General features: G+C 40.0%; 1 protein-coding gene and 1 pseudogene across 2 annotated transcripts in view; one reads left to right on the top strand and one right to left on the bottom strand.

Annotated features, from left to right (window-relative positions):
- LOC146504308 (von Willebrand factor A domain-containing protein 5A-like) overlaps nt 1–18,123 on the top strand; it is an 87,835-nt pseudogene that overhangs the window by 34,390 nt on the left and 35,322 nt on the right. The gene's annotated exons all lie outside the window — the stretch shown is intronic.
- LOC146504310 (tripartite motif-containing protein 16-like) lies at nt 8,041–13,101 on the bottom strand. The gene has a single exon (XM_085130310.1). It carries the CDS (start codon nt 11,824–11,826, stop codon nt 10,153–10,155), a length of 1,674 nt encoding a protein of 557 aa, XP_084986436.1. The 5' UTR covers nt 11,827–13,101; the 3' UTR covers nt 8,041–10,152.

The following is an 18,123-nucleotide window of genomic DNA, read 5'->3' as shown; positions in this document are numbered from 1 at the left end:
GGGTGCTTGATCCAGCTCTGGCTGCTGCACTGGGAAAGACCAGTGAGAAGTTGGAAAAGTCAAAGCCTGCACTGGTGGGTTGCTGTTAAGTCAAATCATAACACAAAACCTAGAAAGTAATTTATTGATTTTTTTAAAAATAATTAAATTGTTTAATTTAAAAGAAAATGCCTAATGTAGCTGAAAATTTTAACTACAATGTGAAGTAAAACTAATAAAAATGAAGTCAAACTAAAAATAGGTCTGCCCATCTACATAAAAAATATGTCATACTTAAACCTTCAGAGCAAAACATAACTGATACTTACACTCTTGAGCACCTACTGAACTGCACTGAAGTCTGATATTATCCAGAAATCATCCAGCAGCAAGTATTTTCCATGGAGATGAAGATGTTCTGAACTACTTTTTCTACTTGTTTCATGTTAATGACTTTGATTTGATAACTAGGTCACTAAGGAAGTGTGGGCCACCATTCTGGCTCTGGTCTGGCTTCATGGTTTCAAGATGGATGCAAAGGACGAGTGGGAGCTTCTTGCTATGAAGGCTGCCTCATGGCTCCGTGCTCAGAATGGTAGTAACCACGATAATAACTGCTCGTGGTTTTTTTAAATGTGCTAATTTATTTATTTATTTGCATTTGATACTAAAAACAACTGTTTTCCCTTCCTATAATATTTTCATGTTTTGTTTTGTTTTTAAGCAGCTTGTGTGACAAAGTGTGTGGAAGCTGGAAATGTACTGTTGGGATGCAGTGTGAAGAAAGAAGCTCTGGGGCTGTGAAGAGTTTCTTAAAGTCATTTGCTTTTAGGATTGGCTTACAAGCAGTTCTGCTCCCTGGTGTGCTATACATCTACATCCTGTCATAACTGAATTCTGTTAATATTTTATTTTTGTTTGTTTTGTGGTAATTTTGAAGAATTGAGTATTTTAATATATTGTCTGCCAAAGCACTTTGTGAACAACTTTTAAATGTGCCATATGTGGATTTTTGAAATACTGTAAACTGCAGTGCACTGGGTTTTAAGCTTGAAAGATGAAAACTAAAAAACGAACACAACAAACACCAGCATGGTATTGTAAAGCTTTAAGTTTTGATTGATATCTTTCCACAATGCAACACACTAACAAGGTAAGAGTAACAAGGAGGATCCTGCTGCTCACAAGTGGGAAGGACTGAAATATTGAAATACCACACCTGTGTTTCCAATGTCAAAAGTTAGAAACCTTTAAGCTGTGTTAAGATTTAAGATTTGAAATTTTAATGCCAGAAAAGAGCTTGAATCAGTTGTACAGTAATGATGGAAGTCAAAATACAGTCAGTTCTTTTAGACTACCCAATTTTACAACTATTCTTCACCATTTTAATATGGAATATTATTTTACATTGGAACCAGCAGCAGGCTGCACCATCAAACCAGTGATCCTGAATACAGAGACCATCCACAACACTGACCTGCTGTTTTCTTTGAGCCAGGTCATCCTGCTCGGTTATCCTGTTAAGTGCAGTCAGTTTAGGTTCCCAATTCTTTGTGAAGTGAGTGTTTCTGGCAAAAAAAAAGGCACTTAAAAGTCAATAGCAAATGATCAATAGAAAAATGTAACAAATGACAACTAAAAATACATCAAGGATCCATCATGATGACATCAGTGACAATTCAATGCATCCATCCATCCATTTTCTTCTAAATTATAAATTTCTTCTGCTTATCCGGGACCAGGTCGCAGGGGAGCAGCCCAAGCAGAGAAACCCAGACCTCCCTCTCCCCTGTCACCTCCTCCAGCTTATCCAGGGGAACACCAAAGCGTTCCAAGGCCAGCCGAGAGATATAATCTCTCCAGCTTGTCCTGTGTCTGCCCCGGGGCCTCCTCCCGGTGGGACATGCCCGGAAAACCTCGCCCAGTTGGCGCCCAGGGGGCATCCATGTCAGATGCCTGAAACACCTGAACTGGCTCCTTTCGATGGTGCTTTTTATTGTAAGGTAGACCCCAAAATAATACTTACAGAGAAAAACCCAACAATCAAATGACCCCCAGCAAGCACTTTGGCGACAGTGGGAAGGAAAAAATCCCTTTTAACAGGAAGAAACCTGCAGAATTGGGTTCAGGGAGGGCTGCCATCTGCTGTGACTGGTTGGGGAGAGAAAGGGAAACAGAATAAAACACATGATGTGGAAGAGAGCCGGAGGATAATAACAAGTATGATTTAATGAAGAGAGGTCTAAAGGTGACTGAAAAGGAAAAACTCAATGCATCATGGGAGTCCCCCAGCTTATTATTTAAGACCTTGTATGTGAGGAGCAGGATTCTAAATTCAATTCTGGATTTAACAGGAAGCCAATGAAGGGAAGCCAAAACAGGAGAAATATGCTCTCTTTCTTGTCCCTGTCAGTACTCTTGCTGCAGCATTTTGGATTAATTGAAGGCTTTCAGGGTTTTTTTTAAGGACTTATAATAATAATAATAATAATAATAATAATAATGAATTACAGTAGTCCTTGAAGTAATAAATGCATGAACTAGTTTTTCAGCGTCACTCTGAGACAGGATATTTCTAATTTTAGAGATGTTGTGCAAATGGAAGAAAGCAGTCTTACATATTTGTTTGATATGTGCATTGAAGTATATATATTCTGGTCATAAATGACTCCAAGGTTCCTCACAGTGTTACTGGAGGCCAACATAATGCCATCCAGAGTAAGAATCTGGTTAGATACCATATTTCTAAGATTTTCAGGGCCGAGTACAATGACCTCAGTTTTATCTGAATTAAGAAGCAGAAAGTTAGCGGCCATCCAGGTCTTTATGTCTTTAAGACATTCCTGCAGTTTAACTTATTGGTGTGTGTTATCTGGCTTCATGGACAGATAGAGCTGGGTGTCATCAGCATAGCAGTGAAAATGTATACTATGTCTTCTGATGATACTGGCTAAGGGAAGCATGTATAATGTAAACAGAATTGGTCCTAGCACTGAACCCTGTGGAACTCCATAATTAACCTTTGTGTGTGAAGAGGACTCTCCTTTTACATGAACAAATTGGAGTCTATTAGACAGATATGATACAAACCACTACAGCGCAGTACTTGTAATACCTACAGCATGTTCTAATAACTCTAATAGGATATTATGGTCAACAATATAGAACGCTGCACTGAGGTCTAACAGGACAAGCACAGAGATGAGTCCACTGTCAGAAGCGATGAGATTAATTGTAACCTTCATTAAAGCTGTTTCAGTGTTGTGATGAGCCCCAGCTTGCACTAGTTCGCGGTCGAGTGTAAAGTGTGTAAAATGAGAATCAGCGCCTTCAAAACATCGGTGCAAATTATAAGTCTGTATCATAATGTCTGGTGTTTTTGTGTTTGTTTTTTTAAATTTTATTTTGTTTTATTTTGCGAGTTGGTTATTAGACACTGCTACAGCCAGCCAGAGAATCCCCCGCCACCCCGCCCTCTCCTCCCTGTGCCGCAAGCAGCAGGCGCACCTCGCAAACGAAGGGCGCTCTTACTCCCAGCAAATGGGCAATAGAAAACCGATCGGTGCCTATGCCATTCCCAATATGCGCTGGCATGAGTACGAGTAATGTATTATTTTTATTTTTTTCCGATGCCCGTGATGCTGCCCCCCACCACGATGCCGCCCGGGCAACTTCTAAAGTACTCGTACTCGTTAAAAGTCCCCCGATACCGAGGACCGATACCACGGTCAGAGACCTGTCTATGTTTGAGCGGCATGTAAGGGGTTAATCACAGGCGCCGAGTGCCCGCCCCCAGGCCCCGGCTGCAGCTCAGAGCTGGGAGAAGGCGAGGCGAGACATATCAGCCGTGTGGAACTATTTCAAAGTGAACGAAGACGCGAAAACAAAGGCGGACTGCAAGTTGTGCTCAGCGAAATTGTCCAGAGGAGGCTCAAAAGGTAGCACATTTAACACAAGTAATTTAATCAAGCACCAAAATCCCAACACGACAACGAGTACAAAGAGTTTACCCACGCTTATTTACCCACCCTTATTAGCACAGAGGAGCATAGCTGATGCTATAGCAGTGGGACGGAAAATAGTTGGGCATTTTAAACATTACGCCTTAGCCTACTCCCGCCTCGAGGACATTCAGGGACAGCTCAACCAGCCAATAAAGAGACTGCAGCAGGACGTACAGACGCGCTGGAACAGCACGTATTACATGCTCCAGTCCCTCATTGAGCAAAAGCGAGGGCTGGGCGTGTATGTGTTCGAACACGAACTCCCTGACTATCTCACCGCTCACCAATGGGCTCTTATGGAGACGACTGTTGCCACGCCCCCTTTGAGGAACTAACTAAAAAAGTGAGCAGCTACGCACTAGCCTCTGATGTCATCCCAGCTGTGACTGTGCTTGTGAGACTTCTAAACAGAGAAACAGACGAACAAATTTAAAATTACATTTTGTTTTTTTTATAATTATTTATTCTGTAATATGTTGCATACAACATGCTTTTCATTTTAAATAAATGTTCTTAATTCCAAACTAGTCCCTTGTTTGTTTGTTTTTTGTTAAATTATAGGACTAAAGCTGTTACCTGCAAATTTAAATCATGTTTTTATTAAGTACTCGGTATCGGTATCGGCAAGTACTGAAATGCAAGTACTCGTACTCGTTTCCAAAAAAGTGGTATCGGTGCATCCCTAACTGAAAGAGCAAAATCAGGGATACAAACGTCACAAATTAGTGATGCTTGTAAACTTCAGGTGGCTGGCCTCTCCCTTAGAGATAGGGTTAGAAGCATGGCCATCTGGGAGGGGCTCAGAGAAGAGCGGCTTCTTCTTCACATTGAAAGGAGCCAGTTGAAGTGGTACTGGCATCTGACAAGGATGCCTCCTGGGTAAGGTGTTCTGAGCATCCCCCACCAGGAGGAGGCCCTGGGGCAGACGCTGGGCTGGAGAGGTTATATCTCTCAGCTAGCCTGGGAACGCGTTGCTGTTCCCAGGGACAAGCTGGAGGAGGTGGCCAGGGAGAGGGAGGTCTGTGCTTCCCTGCTTGGGCTGCTGCCATCTCGACCTGTATGAGATGGCAGCAGGCAGGCAGAGCAGGTCTTTGTCCCATTGCATCAAAACTAAGGCACTGTTACATCCCCCAGGATGATGTTGGTTTTCTTCTCTCAACTAACTTCTTATGTTTTGTCTAGGCTTCACCTCCTCTGTCCTGATCGGATGCTCCTCACAGAATCCAGCTAATTGTCCATCAGCAGAGAGCTACTTAAGGCCTGTGGAGCTGTGTTTCTGGGCCCTCAGGCTATTTTGATTGCCATATCTGTGCAGGCTTGCATGCCTTTTGACTTATATGTGCACTTTTGGTGTTTTCATGTTCAGACTGCCTGTAGGGGAGAGCTGCCTTTTGTTTTCACACCCTGTTTTCTCCTGTTTATGTGTTGTTAGGTAGGTTATGGTTAAAGGTTGTATATTTTGTTTTCTTTGGAGTTAGGTAAGTTTCTTTTATTTTTATATCAGGGATGTTTTGTTTGTTATGTTGGCCTTGGCTCTCCCTGAAGTTAACCCTCAGTCTGACCCAGGTTTTCAACATGAGCATGAAATAAACCTTTTAAAATTACCACCTCCTTCACTGTCTAAGGAGCTCGCAAAGAAAAGCATCTGGACTTCTTTGAGTTGCTTGAAGACGTTTCACCTCTCATCCGAGAAGCTTCTTGAGTTCTAAGGGTCAAATGGTGGAGTGTCCCAGATTTAAACCCAGTGGGAGCTTCCCCCCAAAGAGGGACAAAGGACCCCCTGATGATCCTCTAACTAATCACATGAGCCAAGGTGTGAAACTGGGTGTGGGTCACAATCAGCCAGGGTTTCGGGTGAGCTCATTATGAAACCTAGCCCCACCCTATCATGTGATTTCCTGAGGTCAGATGGCCCAGGATGTTAGTGGGCATTAAGGTGTCTGGGACGGGATCTCAAAACTGGCTTATAGATGGCAGACAGTTGGTGTTGTAAACCACCGCCTGTGTTCAAAGGTGGTCGCTCACAGTGGACGTAAATGGCTTCTTTCACTCCTCTTTCAAACCATCTGTCCTCTCTGTCCAAAATGTGAACGTTGGCATCCTCGAAAGAGTGTCCTTTGTCCTTTAGATGCAGATGGACAGCTGAGTCTTGTCCTGTAGAGGTGGCTCTTCTATGTTGTGCCATGCGCTTGTGAAGTGGCTGTTTGGTCTCTCCGATGTAGAGGTTTTGGCATTCCTCGCTGCACTGTACAGCATACACCACATTGTTAAGTTTGTGTTTAGGAGTTTTGTCTTTCGAGTGAACCAGTTTCTGTCTGAGTGTGTTGCTGGGTCTGAAATACACCGGGATGTCGTGCTTGGAGAAAACTCTCCTGAGTTTCTCTGATACACCGGCTACATAAGGGATGACAGTGTTGTTGCGTCTGTCTTTCTTATCCTCCCTCGCTGGTGTCTGATCTTCTTTTCTGTGCATCTTTGCTGACTTTATAAACGCCCAATTAGGATAACCGCATGTTTTAAGTGCTTCCTTTACATGTGTGTGTTCCTTCTTTTTCCCTTCGGGCTTAGAGGGAACATGTTCTGCCCGGTGGTGTAGGGTCCTAATTACTCCAAGTTTGTGTTCCAGAGGGTGATGGGAGTCAAAGAGGAGGTACTGGTCCGTGTGTGTGGGCTTCTGGTAAACTTCAATGTTGAGGTTGCCATTCTCTTCAATGTGCACAGCGCAGTCCAAGAAAGGCAAACAGTCGTCCTTTGTGTCTTCCCTGGTGAACTTGATGTTTTTATCCACGGTGTTAATGTGCGCAGTGAAGGATTCCACTTCTTGTCTTTTGATTTTGACCCAGGTGTCATCTACATATCTGTACCAGTGGCTGGGTACTCTCCCTTTAAAAGAGCCAAGAGCCTTTCTTTCCACTTCCTCCATGTAAAGGTTGGCTACAGTAGGTGACACGGGGGAGCCCATGGCGCAGCCATGTTTTTGTCTGTAGAAACCCTCATTGTATTTGAAATATGTAGTGGTGAGGCTGAGGTCTAACAGTGTGCAAATCTGATCGGGTGTGAAGTTGGTCCTGTCTTCCAAGGAGCTGTCTTCTTGTAGTCGTTTTCTGACAGTCTCCACTGCCTCCGTGGTGGGTATGCAAGTCAAGAAGCTTCTCGGATGAGAGGTGAAACGTCTTCAAGCAACTCAAAGAAGTCCAGAGAAGTCCAGAGAAGTCCAGATGCTTTTCTTTCCAAGCTTCTTAGACTACGATGACCTGGATGACTGAGAACCTTCACAGACATACCCACCTCCTTCACTGCTACCTTTATGTTAGTCCCTTCAAACCCCCTAGACTAGCCAGGGGACGAAAATTATATTAATTTAGACATACACACATATTTGTAACTATAAATGCAAGAAAAGTATATCCATATAATTGTCATTATAATCTCAAACAACTCCAGGATCCAAATTTTTGTTCTTGTTCTTGTAGTACGTACCTTCATTGTTTTGAAGTTACAAAAACCCCTTAAATTATAACTTCCTTCTTTCAAAAAAACATACTCTGAATATTACCTGGCAGTTCTTTATTTTTTGCTTTTAATAGAATTTGTGCTGTTTGAAATTTCACTAGATTGTGAATTTTCAATATTTCAGACTGCAAAAATAGGGAGTTTGTATGTTCCCTATAACCTGCATTGTGGATGATTCGAATTGCTTTTTTTTTTGAAGAGTAAAAAGTGAATGTAATGTGGTTTTATAGTTATTGCCCCAGACCTCTGTACAATAGCTTAAGTATGGTGAAACCAGTGAACAGTATAGAATATGAAGTGATGTTCTGTCGAATACCTGCTTTGCCTTGTTTAGTATTGCAATGCTACGTGATACTTTGGAATGAATATATCTTAAGTGAGCTCTTCAGTTAAGTTTTTCATCTATTATTACCCCCAGAAATTTATTTTCACTGACTCTTTCAATATCAACACCATTTATTTGAATCTTTGCATTTATATTTAAACTACTATTTCCAAATAACATAAGTTTAGATTTATTCAAATTTAATGATAATTCATTTTTATCAAGCCAGAACTTCACTTTACTTATTTCATTAGTCATATCCTCCAATAAATTCTGCAGATCATCACCAGAGCAAAAAATGTTTGTATCGTCAGCAAAGAGAACCATTTTTAATACTTTGGACACTTTACAGATGTCGTTAATGTACAAGTTGAAGAATTTTGGACCCAAAACTGACCCTTGGGGAACACCACAAGCAATGTCCATACATAAGGAACAACCACCATTTATTTTCACAAACTGCTTTCTGTCACTTAAATAACTCCGGACCCAATCTAAAACTACCCCTCTGACACCATAACGTTCCAGTTTTCTTATTAATATATCATGATCTATAGTGTCAAATGCCTTTGTCAAGTCTATGAATAACCCAGCCACATATTGCTTTTTGTCTATGGAATTTGTGATGTATTCTATTGAATCTAATAGTGCCAATGATGTTGATCTGCTTGATCTGAATCTGTACTGACTCTCAGTGAGTAGTTTATGTTTATCTATAAATATTTCCAGTCGGTTTTTAAACAGTTTTTCAAGAACTTTTGAGAATTGAGGTAGTAAAGAGACAGGCCTGTAGTTTGTGAAATGGTGTTTGTTTCCAGATTTGTATAGAGGTATGACTTTTGCTATTTTCATTCTGTCTGGAAATCGACCAGTTTAAAATGATAAATTACAGATGTATATAAATGGTTTTATAATAGCCTCAATGACTCTTTTAACCACTATCATATCAATATCATTACAATCCAAAGATTTTTGATTTTTACATTTTTTGACAATTTCAAAAACTTCATTTTCATCAACAGCTGTGAGAAACATAGAATATGGATTTCTGTCTGTGTATCCGGTTTTTCCTGTGCTTTCCCAGGATGAGTGATTGTTCTTGCTAAATTTGGTCCAGCAGTTACAAAGAATTCACTGAGACTATTTGCCACAACATCCATATTGTATTCTTCATGGTCATTACAAATGAAATACTTGGGATAGTTCTTTTGTCCAGTCCCACGTTATATAACACTGTTCAGGATTTCCCATAATCTTTTATTATTATTTCTATTTATATCTAATTGCTTCATATAGTATTCCTTTTTACTAAATCTAAGTATATTAGTTAACCTATTTTTATATCTTTTGTATCTGATTTCAGCATCTTTAGTACTCGTTCTTAAGAACTCTCTATATAGAGCATTTTTCTTTATACATGCATTTTGCAGACCTTTTGTTATCCATGGACAGTCCATATATTTATGTTTCCTACTATATTGCTTTATTGGACAGTTGGTATTGTACAGTAATGTAAATATTCTAAGGAATTCATTATAAGCACTATTAACGTCCTGTTCCTGATATGCTTCACCCCAGTTCTCTTTCAATAAATCTTTTTTAAATGCATTCATTCTTTCTTCTGTTCTTACTCGTCTGTACTCTTTTTTACTGTCCATTTTATTGATCTTGTAATTCCTATCATAGATTGTAAAAATTGGAAGATGGTCACTTATATCGTTAATCAGGAGTCCACTTACAGTCTTATTTTCAATGTCATTTGTAAAAATGTTGTCTATGAGAGTTGCACAATGTGATGTAATCCTGGTAGGTCTACTCATTTTAGGGAATAGGTTCATACAGTGCATTGTGTTTATAAATTCCTCAGTGGTTATATGTTTATTTATATGTTTATTATAGGTTTACAATCATATATGAAAAGGAAAATTAATTGTTACATTTTAGAAATCAGAGTACTCATTATTTTACTTTTGTGAGTAAAATGATAAAACAATAAAATGCCTAATCATTCACTAACAGATGAATGTTTACAGCTCCAATGCATGTTTTGCACTTAGCCTAGGACAGCCACAGAGTTACACAGAATAAAACCACTAACCAGACTAAAGTAGACAGATTAATGATTTAAAGTATGCTGAATATAAAAAGTAGCATAATTTAAACTCACATTAACTCATGTTAGCTATAATAACAAATTCTGATTTATATTTATATAGGTACAGTTGTAATCACTGCAAAATTATTCTCAGATCTGTCGCCCACTGAATGCTTCAGAAAAAGCCTCATTTAGAGGTTTACATAATGATCAGGGATCAAAATGAACTTGTCCTTCTATTTGATTCGAATCAACTCTGCAGTGACTCCATCTACCCAAAGCCAAAGTCCAACCGAGAGAGGCTGAGTGAATGTGGTCTGGACTCTGTGGAGTAGGGTCATCGTTTCAGAGATGCTGTAGAATGACATAATACCTGCACTGTGATCCAGGTAGACCCCTACTCTGAAGGACCGAGGACCTGAAAGCTTAGTTTGTACATTGTTGTGCCAAAATACATAACTGTTTGTGTCACAACATAATGCCCATGATTTGTCATTGAAACCAAATAAACATTCATATGACTTCCCTATTCTTCTGATATTCTTGTATGCAACTGCTACACCGACTCCTCCCCCTCTCCATTCCACCTCCCAGTAGCAACGTCCAGTCAGACTCTCTCTACTCAGGACCTGCTCCCATACACTGAATCTATCTGGATGATGAAAATAAGCCTGTTTTTGTTTCACTCTTGTTGCTTTTCTATTGCCCTCAGATAATAACACATGTGGAAATGCAGTGTTTGGATCCAGTGTGATTTCACTGGAGTATTTTAAGAATCCAGCCCTGGTCTTTGGCTCTGGTGGTGAGAGCAGAGCATCCTTTTCAGTGACTTTTAGTGAGGAATTTGTCCATTTCTCTCTCAGAAATTCCTGTAGTTTATCTCTGGCCTCTGAAAGAGCTGCTGTCACATCCTCAAAGTACCTCTGAGGACAGATGCTTATACTGGATGAGAGTGTAGAATCAGCGAGTGTTGACAGTGAGGGGTAGTTGTGTAGAAACTGGTTGTGATCCTCAGTGTGTGAGAGCTGCTCCAGTTCTGCATCTTTCCTCTTTAGCTCAGCAATCTCTTTCTCCAGTTCTTCCAGAACCTCTTTGACTCGATTCACTTCAGTTTCCTGCTTGGATCTGACCTGCTGCTTCACATCAGAGCTTCTATTCTGAATGAGATGAATCAGTTCAGTGAACATCTTCTCACTGTCCACCACTGTTTTATCAGCAGAGCTAATGATGGCCTCCACCTGTTGCTGAAGCAGCTTGACATCTTTCTCTCTGTTCTGGATACTCTGCTGGATTTTTAGTCGTCTCACCTCGAGCTCTTTCTGTTTCTCTGTCCTTTCTGTTGCAGCTGGGACTGTTTCATGCCCTTTATGTTCATCCAGAAAGCAGAGATAGCAGACACACTTCTGATCATTACGACAAAAAATCTTCATCACCTCATTATGGCGAAAACAGATGTTCTCTTGGAGCTTCTTGAATGGCCCAGCAAGTGTGTGCTTACTTAGTTGGGCAACATCAAGGTGAGGTTGTAGGTGTTTCCTGCAGTAAGAAACTAAACAGACCAGACAGGTTTTGCTGGCTTTCAGCTTGGTCCCAGTACAGACATCACAGGACACATCTTCAGGTCCAGCATAGCAGTGATCAGCCAGAACAGCCTGGAGTCCAGTTTTCTTCAGGTCTTCCACCAGCTCTGCTAACAAGATATTTTTCTCCAGGATAGGTCTTGGTGTGAAAGTCTTCCTGCACTGAGGGCAGGTGTGGATTTGCTTCCTGTCCTCTTCATCAAAGTGGGTTTTAATGCAGTTCAAGCAGTAGCTGTGTCCACAGGGAATAGTCACTGGAATTTGCAGTAGCTCCAAACAGATTGAACAAGAGAATTTCTCTGAATCCAACTGATTTAGTCTCTGTGCCATTTCTCCTCTCAACAGCAGTGAATCACCAGATATTGGGCAAAAGCAGCTCAACTCAACTCACAGCATTCTGTGAGTTGAGTCTGTGGAAGGGGAGGAGCCAGCACAAAAGCAACACTGAAACCTGTTTCTATGAAAAGCTGCCAAACTATCAAAGATTCCAGGACAGGGAGCAGTCTGAGTCGACTTCCTTCTTTCTTTAGAACTCCTTTGGCATGTTAACCTGCAATAACCTTTTAATATATACATTTTTGGTGTTCACCTGTGCATGTTTATGTTTTTAATTTTTCTATTCCAAACAGCAAAAAAAAAATGTGATCCAGTATTAGTCTGTGAAGGTTCTCAGTCATCCAGGTCATCATAGTCTAAGGAGCTTGGGAAAAAAAGCGTCTAGACTTTGCTTTCCAAGGCATGGCATTTCCTTCCTTTTTTACAACAGCCGTGTTTATTAAATTCATATTGATGAATCCAGTGACTTAAAGTTTATCCCATCTTCACATTTCAGATAGTAGAAATGGCTGTAGTAAAGCCTTTCTTCAATCATGACTAATAACTGAAACTCCTCCAATAATTAGTGAAATGCTACACTACTAAGCAACAAATGAAACTGAATGCTTGTGGCTCAGGAGATGCACTCAAAACAGAGTATAGAAGTGTTATATAAGTACCAGTCCATTTAAGGTATATTGAATATGTATAGTTTAGCTCAGAATAAGTAAGAAAGGGAAAGTGACTTTGAATTTGGTGTGGTTGTTATTGCCAGATGGGCTCATCCGAATATTTTAGGAACTCTTCATCTACAAAATAGTGAAGAAGGCACTAATTCTCCCATTTATGAACTAACTACGTTCAACTGCTCCCTTGTAACATGGCACCACCACAGTGTGATGCTCCACGTGTGTGATTTTGGCAGTTTCATATCAGAAGCCCTTCCTGCTGACAGTTGCTCTGATATGAGACTGATGACTCCATGAGATGTCTGCAATAACTGATAAGTATTTCTGGGGATTCTTGGAATAATCCTTTATTCAGTTGTGATTCCATAACTTAATGAATCCCGGCGAATTGTGAGTAGACCTGAACAAAAATCGACAAAAGAAAAGGGGCAAAAACAAAAAGGTTTCCAATCACCTCCTGCTCCACTACACAACCCTCTCCCCTGGACCCCGGCAGATACTTAAATAGGGTTTGTTAGCTGGATATCAGCTGTGCAGGCCAGCCTTCCCTGGCACTGTCCCTGAATGAAATGTTCACCCTGTAGCTGAACCACAGTCCACACCCTGCCCTGTTATCTGACAGTCATGGAAGGACTACAGGGGACCACCTAGTCAGCTACATATTGTTGGATTATAATATTATTTTATGCCATGTTAGACCCCTAATTAAAGATTGTGAATTATTATGTAGTTTTAGTTTGCATTATTCTCCTGAATTAGAAGAAGGTGATAACTATTACATTTGTTAAACTGATTTGCATTACATTAGACTGCTGATTTATTGTGAATGAATGATATTGTTTTATGATGCATTATACGGCTGAGTTATAAGAAATACTGTTTGCAGAAAGTCATCGCCTTATTTGTCTGATTAGAAGAGAACAGAGCATACTGGAGAGGTTTTCTGCCCCATCTCAGCAGGAGCAGATAAACAGGGAGCCAAGGTCGTAGCTTAGGCGCTGTGTGAGAGAAAGAATGTGAATGTTTAGGCTTTTATGATTAGGTGGGGGCCACTAGAGGCTATAAGAGTTTGATCAAGGCTCCACCATTTTGAGATCTGATGCTGTCTGCTGTATGGTGTCCATCTCCCACGCGTGTGGTCATTAAATCATCGTTTGACTTGACCCGGCCGGACCAGTGTTGTTATTTTGGTTTTCCTCTTGTATCCATCCCCCAATATTTGAATCCGTAACAATATTCAGCCAGGGGTCTCCATATCCTTGGACCCTGCATCTGCTCCCACTGGAGGCTCTGGTGAGCAAATCTAGCTCTCTGTGGCTCCAGCTCCACAGTTTGTTTCAGCTGAGGGCTCTGGAGAACGCAGCCAGCATCATGTCAAGCCAGCTGGATTGTCCGAGGGCCCCGTTCAGCCGCCTGTCTCCGCTGGAGGGTCCAAGGGGCCCATCCAGCAATCTTCTGTTTTAGCTGTTTTATCTTCTGTTTCCTGTTTTACTTTGACATAAGACACAGACTTTCAATGTATTTAGTTTTGCTTCCCTTGCTCTCGTCATGTCAGATTACTCCCAGCTGTGCTCCCCTTCTGTGTCTCATGCCCTTGTTATCCCAGTGTGTATTTAAGCCCTGTGTTTTCCCTGTTCTGTGTTGGGTTGTTGACGTTCACGTCCTCCCTGTGCTGTGTTTGGAAATTGTTCTTAGTTCTTGGTTCTGTTCCCGTGGGTTCTTTAGTTTTAGGTTCCAGTGTCCAGTCTAGTTTTGTGTTTATGATTTTAGTTGTGTTTCAGTAATGTTTATTTCTCTGATGAGTCATCCCAGTGAATAGACTGCACTTTAAGTTAACCTCTTGGTTACGAGTCCTGCGTGTGGGTCCTCCATCCTGCCTGGTCCACAGCACACTACGACTGCTCCGTGACAAAAGATTTGCATTCGTGACAGAAACTACAACATACTCCTAAACAGGAACCAGGAAATAAATACATGTACCAGCAAAACTGGATTCCGTTTCTGAGAAAAGGAAGTGATTGTCAGAGGTTTGTTATTCTAATGAAGAGAGCAGTTTAAGCTGACTTTATACCTTGTTTGGGATCCTTTTCCCCTGTGGCATTAAAATTTGAAGGTTGTGGTTGTTAAATAACACACTGGTGTCATGAAAGGATATTTGTGATAAGCTCAGTTTGTTATAAATTTTACAGATAATAATGTCCTTTTTTTTGTAAGTTACATTTAAATAAAACATTAAATAGCTGTGCTTTGCGCCTAGGAAGAAGCAAAGTACTGGTAACTACAGAGGATAGCTACTCAAACACTGTTCTCTTGCATATATGCATGTTTTGTTATAGTTGCATATCACCCAGCACAGTGAATGCTTGTGCATCACCCAATACACCTACACAATAATACAGAGAAAATAGAGAATTATATGACCCCCTATGAGCAAGTGTTGGAGGTTTTTGACTCATAATTTAAACATTTAAACTGAAGCTGTGCTATGTTAAATTATGTACTAATGGTTATTATCAATTGATGGGTGTCTGCAGTATTAACGACTTAAGAATTTCATGTGTGTGTATGTACCTATTTTCCTCTATTACTTTCCCTTAAGCCACCAAGTACATCCTGTGTGTGAGTAGAAAGCGAGGGTGAGGGTGCATCTGAAGACTGACCAAGGATTCAGGGCCCTTGCTGGTTACAGGAACTGTTTTCAACTCTGTGTTGGACAACCTGCGTATCGGCAGCTCTGAGTTTTCAGTTCCAGAAAGGCAAATTGGTAAGGTAATGCACCATGGCAATGGGTAAATAAAAAGTAGAGCCTCTATATTATTCCAGTGGACCGAGAAATATGAACATGTTTATCTTGAAATGCAGAAGGGAAGAAACATTAGGAAACTGTTTTCATTTTAGGCATCTGGTGATGTCCTTTTGGCTGTCATTGCTAGCAAAGGGTTTTCAAGTATTTGAAATGAACATTTTATTCTCAGTTATTAATTTTGTCCAAATACTTTTGAGCCCCTAAAATGAAGGAGCTGGAAAAACTCAGGGAACGTGCCAGCTTCAGTGCATAAAGAGGGAAACACATCATCATGTAGCAATTTCAAATATCCAGTGGCCTTGAGGTTTCCATTGATGAAAAATGGACCCACTGTGAAACCAAGCACACCATTGTTTTTCTTGAGACATTACCAATAAGTTTGATGTGTCACATGCCCTCTTCCTATTGAAAAAACAAAAGTTGTATCCAAGATTGCCGACTTCTAAATGGCCACCATGGTCACCACCCATCTTGAGGAGTTTGCCCCCTCACATATACTAATGTGCCACAAACAGGACTTTAATATCACCAACCATTCCCATGTTATTACGGTGTATCCATATAAATGGCCCACCCTGTAAATCACAAGCCAGTTCTGGATCCCAGGAATTGGAGTGCCAGGACCTCTGCATCTGACTGTGACCCAATCCACAGAGCACACAATCGTTGTTTCTTTCCATTACTGTGGAACTTCTTTTAACGCGTTGTTTCTAGAAAAATTCAGTTGAATACACACAACATACAAAGATTTAAGTTTCTTCAGTTTGACAGAAAAACAAATATGCTATTTTACCAAAAGATTAATTGTAAATAATTAAATAAGTATTCCTTTACTTATTTTTAACCAAATATTTATATTAAATTATAACAACACAAAACATTTATATTTCACATGCAAACACTACTGACAAAACAGCTCATGAAATCTTTAATAAAAATAAATAAATAAATCTCTACTTGTGAATTAGTTAAGTTTAGGATTCAACTAAAGGTATACAGGACATCAGTAGATTTATTAAATCTAGTGATGTGGCCAAAATTGCTGCTTGTGTAATGCTGTAGTCTCTCACACCTTACGCTTTTCTGCCCAGTAACACAACAGGGTGATTCTCAAAGTATGACTAAATACATAAATACTCTGAATTTAAAACAGAAAGATCCAGTTGGAAGATCGTAGATTAATAATGGTGGGTTTATGGTACGTAGTACAATAAATTTTTCTCGATGTAAAACTGCAAAGAATTTTTTGGATAGGATAGAACATTTTGTAAACAGCTACCTGAGAACCTGCTGAAGCTTGCCTCTCCTGAACTGTTAGATGGATGTTTGGTTACTTGAGTAACAAACAAATACATTTACTCTAAACAATAATAAGTAATCTGATTGTTTCTTCAAAAAGTAGCACAAAAAGTGGACAAAAAAAGACTCAAAAATGATAAATAGAGCTAGGCTGATATTCAAGCAAACAATAATTTATGTTTAATGCTTCAACAAGACCTGTGACTTCATCGCATGTGCATTCAAATTTTGCAACAGGCCCAACATCGTTGGTGTTTAATGGCTTTTAGCTGCTCTACTTTCACTTTGAACAGTCTGCTTTCATTTTGTCTTGTGACTTTGTATTCTTCTAAGGAGATCTGCATCAGTTTGGTTTTGTTAATATAAACTTTGAGTGAAGTTCACAACAGAGGTGAACACACCAGATTTAAACTTTAAGTCAGTTAGGAACAAAACTAAATCTGCTAAAGAATGCGTGAAGTGTGGAGAAAATTTAATTTGATAATTAAATAACACAACCAGATCTTGAAGAACTAACCCAGGATCATGACATCTGTCACAAATTCAATTTTCAGTTCAATTTAATTACATAGAGCCAAATCACAACATCAGTTGCCTTAAGGTGCTTTGTCATTTAAGGTAATAACTCTACAATAATGCAAAGTATTCAAAATAATGACATCCAAAATAGTTTTCCTGGGGAACAGAACAGTAGCCTAAAGAGAGTATAAACACACTAGGTTTGTCGGGTCATTCATCTGTTTCCTCAGGAATCTCATCTCACTGTGACAAGGGAGAAGTAGTCCTGTTCTTAACTGATTTATTAGCAATTACTGCTTTTGTCATCTCTGATGTGAATGCAAAGCACTGAAAACACAAATGTGAATTTGAAATGATGAAAACGAATAACAGAGTTTTTAGTTTGGATACATTCTTTGTTAGGAACATAAAGTGAACATGAAGTTACAAGTTTCTGCTTTGAAACTGAAAAACAGCTTCAGTACATACACTTGCATCAGCATAGGTGCTTCAGTAGAGCAAGGCTTGTTGTTCAGACCTGGCAACTGGAGAAAGAAACATGCTGACCTAATGTTAAGCGAAACAGCCACTTTGACAGAAGAATGGCCGTTTTTCATGGCAGTCTGCATCCAGTCAGTTGATTTCTTTTGTCTCATTAACTGAGATGGTCTTTCCACAGAGGTTGTTTAAGAAGTTCACTGTTGTTGCACTGAGAATATAAAATGTTTGACCCTGAAATCCATTTCGATTTAGGACTGCTGTCAGAAATGGATCGTTCCAGGCCGACCCACACCCCTGTGTGTGAGTCTGTTTTTTTGGCAGCAGATTTTTAGCTTCAACACCCACTGTGTCATTGCAGATTTCAACCAAGGAGAAATTCTCTTTCTGACAGTGCTGCAATACATCACTCCAAGCTTTGTTTACCGAGTAGAACTGCAGATCTGAACACAGAAAAGGTAAGTTAAGGTTTTTGCAACCCAGATTTTAAGATCTGGTGACACAAAACTATCTTCTGCCTGA

Source organism: Neolamprologus multifasciatus, chromosome 14 (assembly GCF_963576455.1).
Source record: "Neolamprologus multifasciatus chromosome 14, fNeoMul1.2, whole genome shotgun sequence".
Taxonomy (NCBI): Eukaryota; Metazoa; Chordata; class Actinopteri; order Cichliformes; family Cichlidae; genus Neolamprologus; species Neolamprologus multifasciatus.
This window is presented reverse-complemented; position numbering and strand designations above follow the sequence as displayed.

Bases quoted from the DNA above. Each gene is read 5' to 3' on its own strand.
- LOC146504310 (XM_085130310.1), bottom strand. From the start codon at position 11,826: ATGGCACAGAGACTAAATCAGTTGGATTCAGAGAAATTCTCTTGTTCA.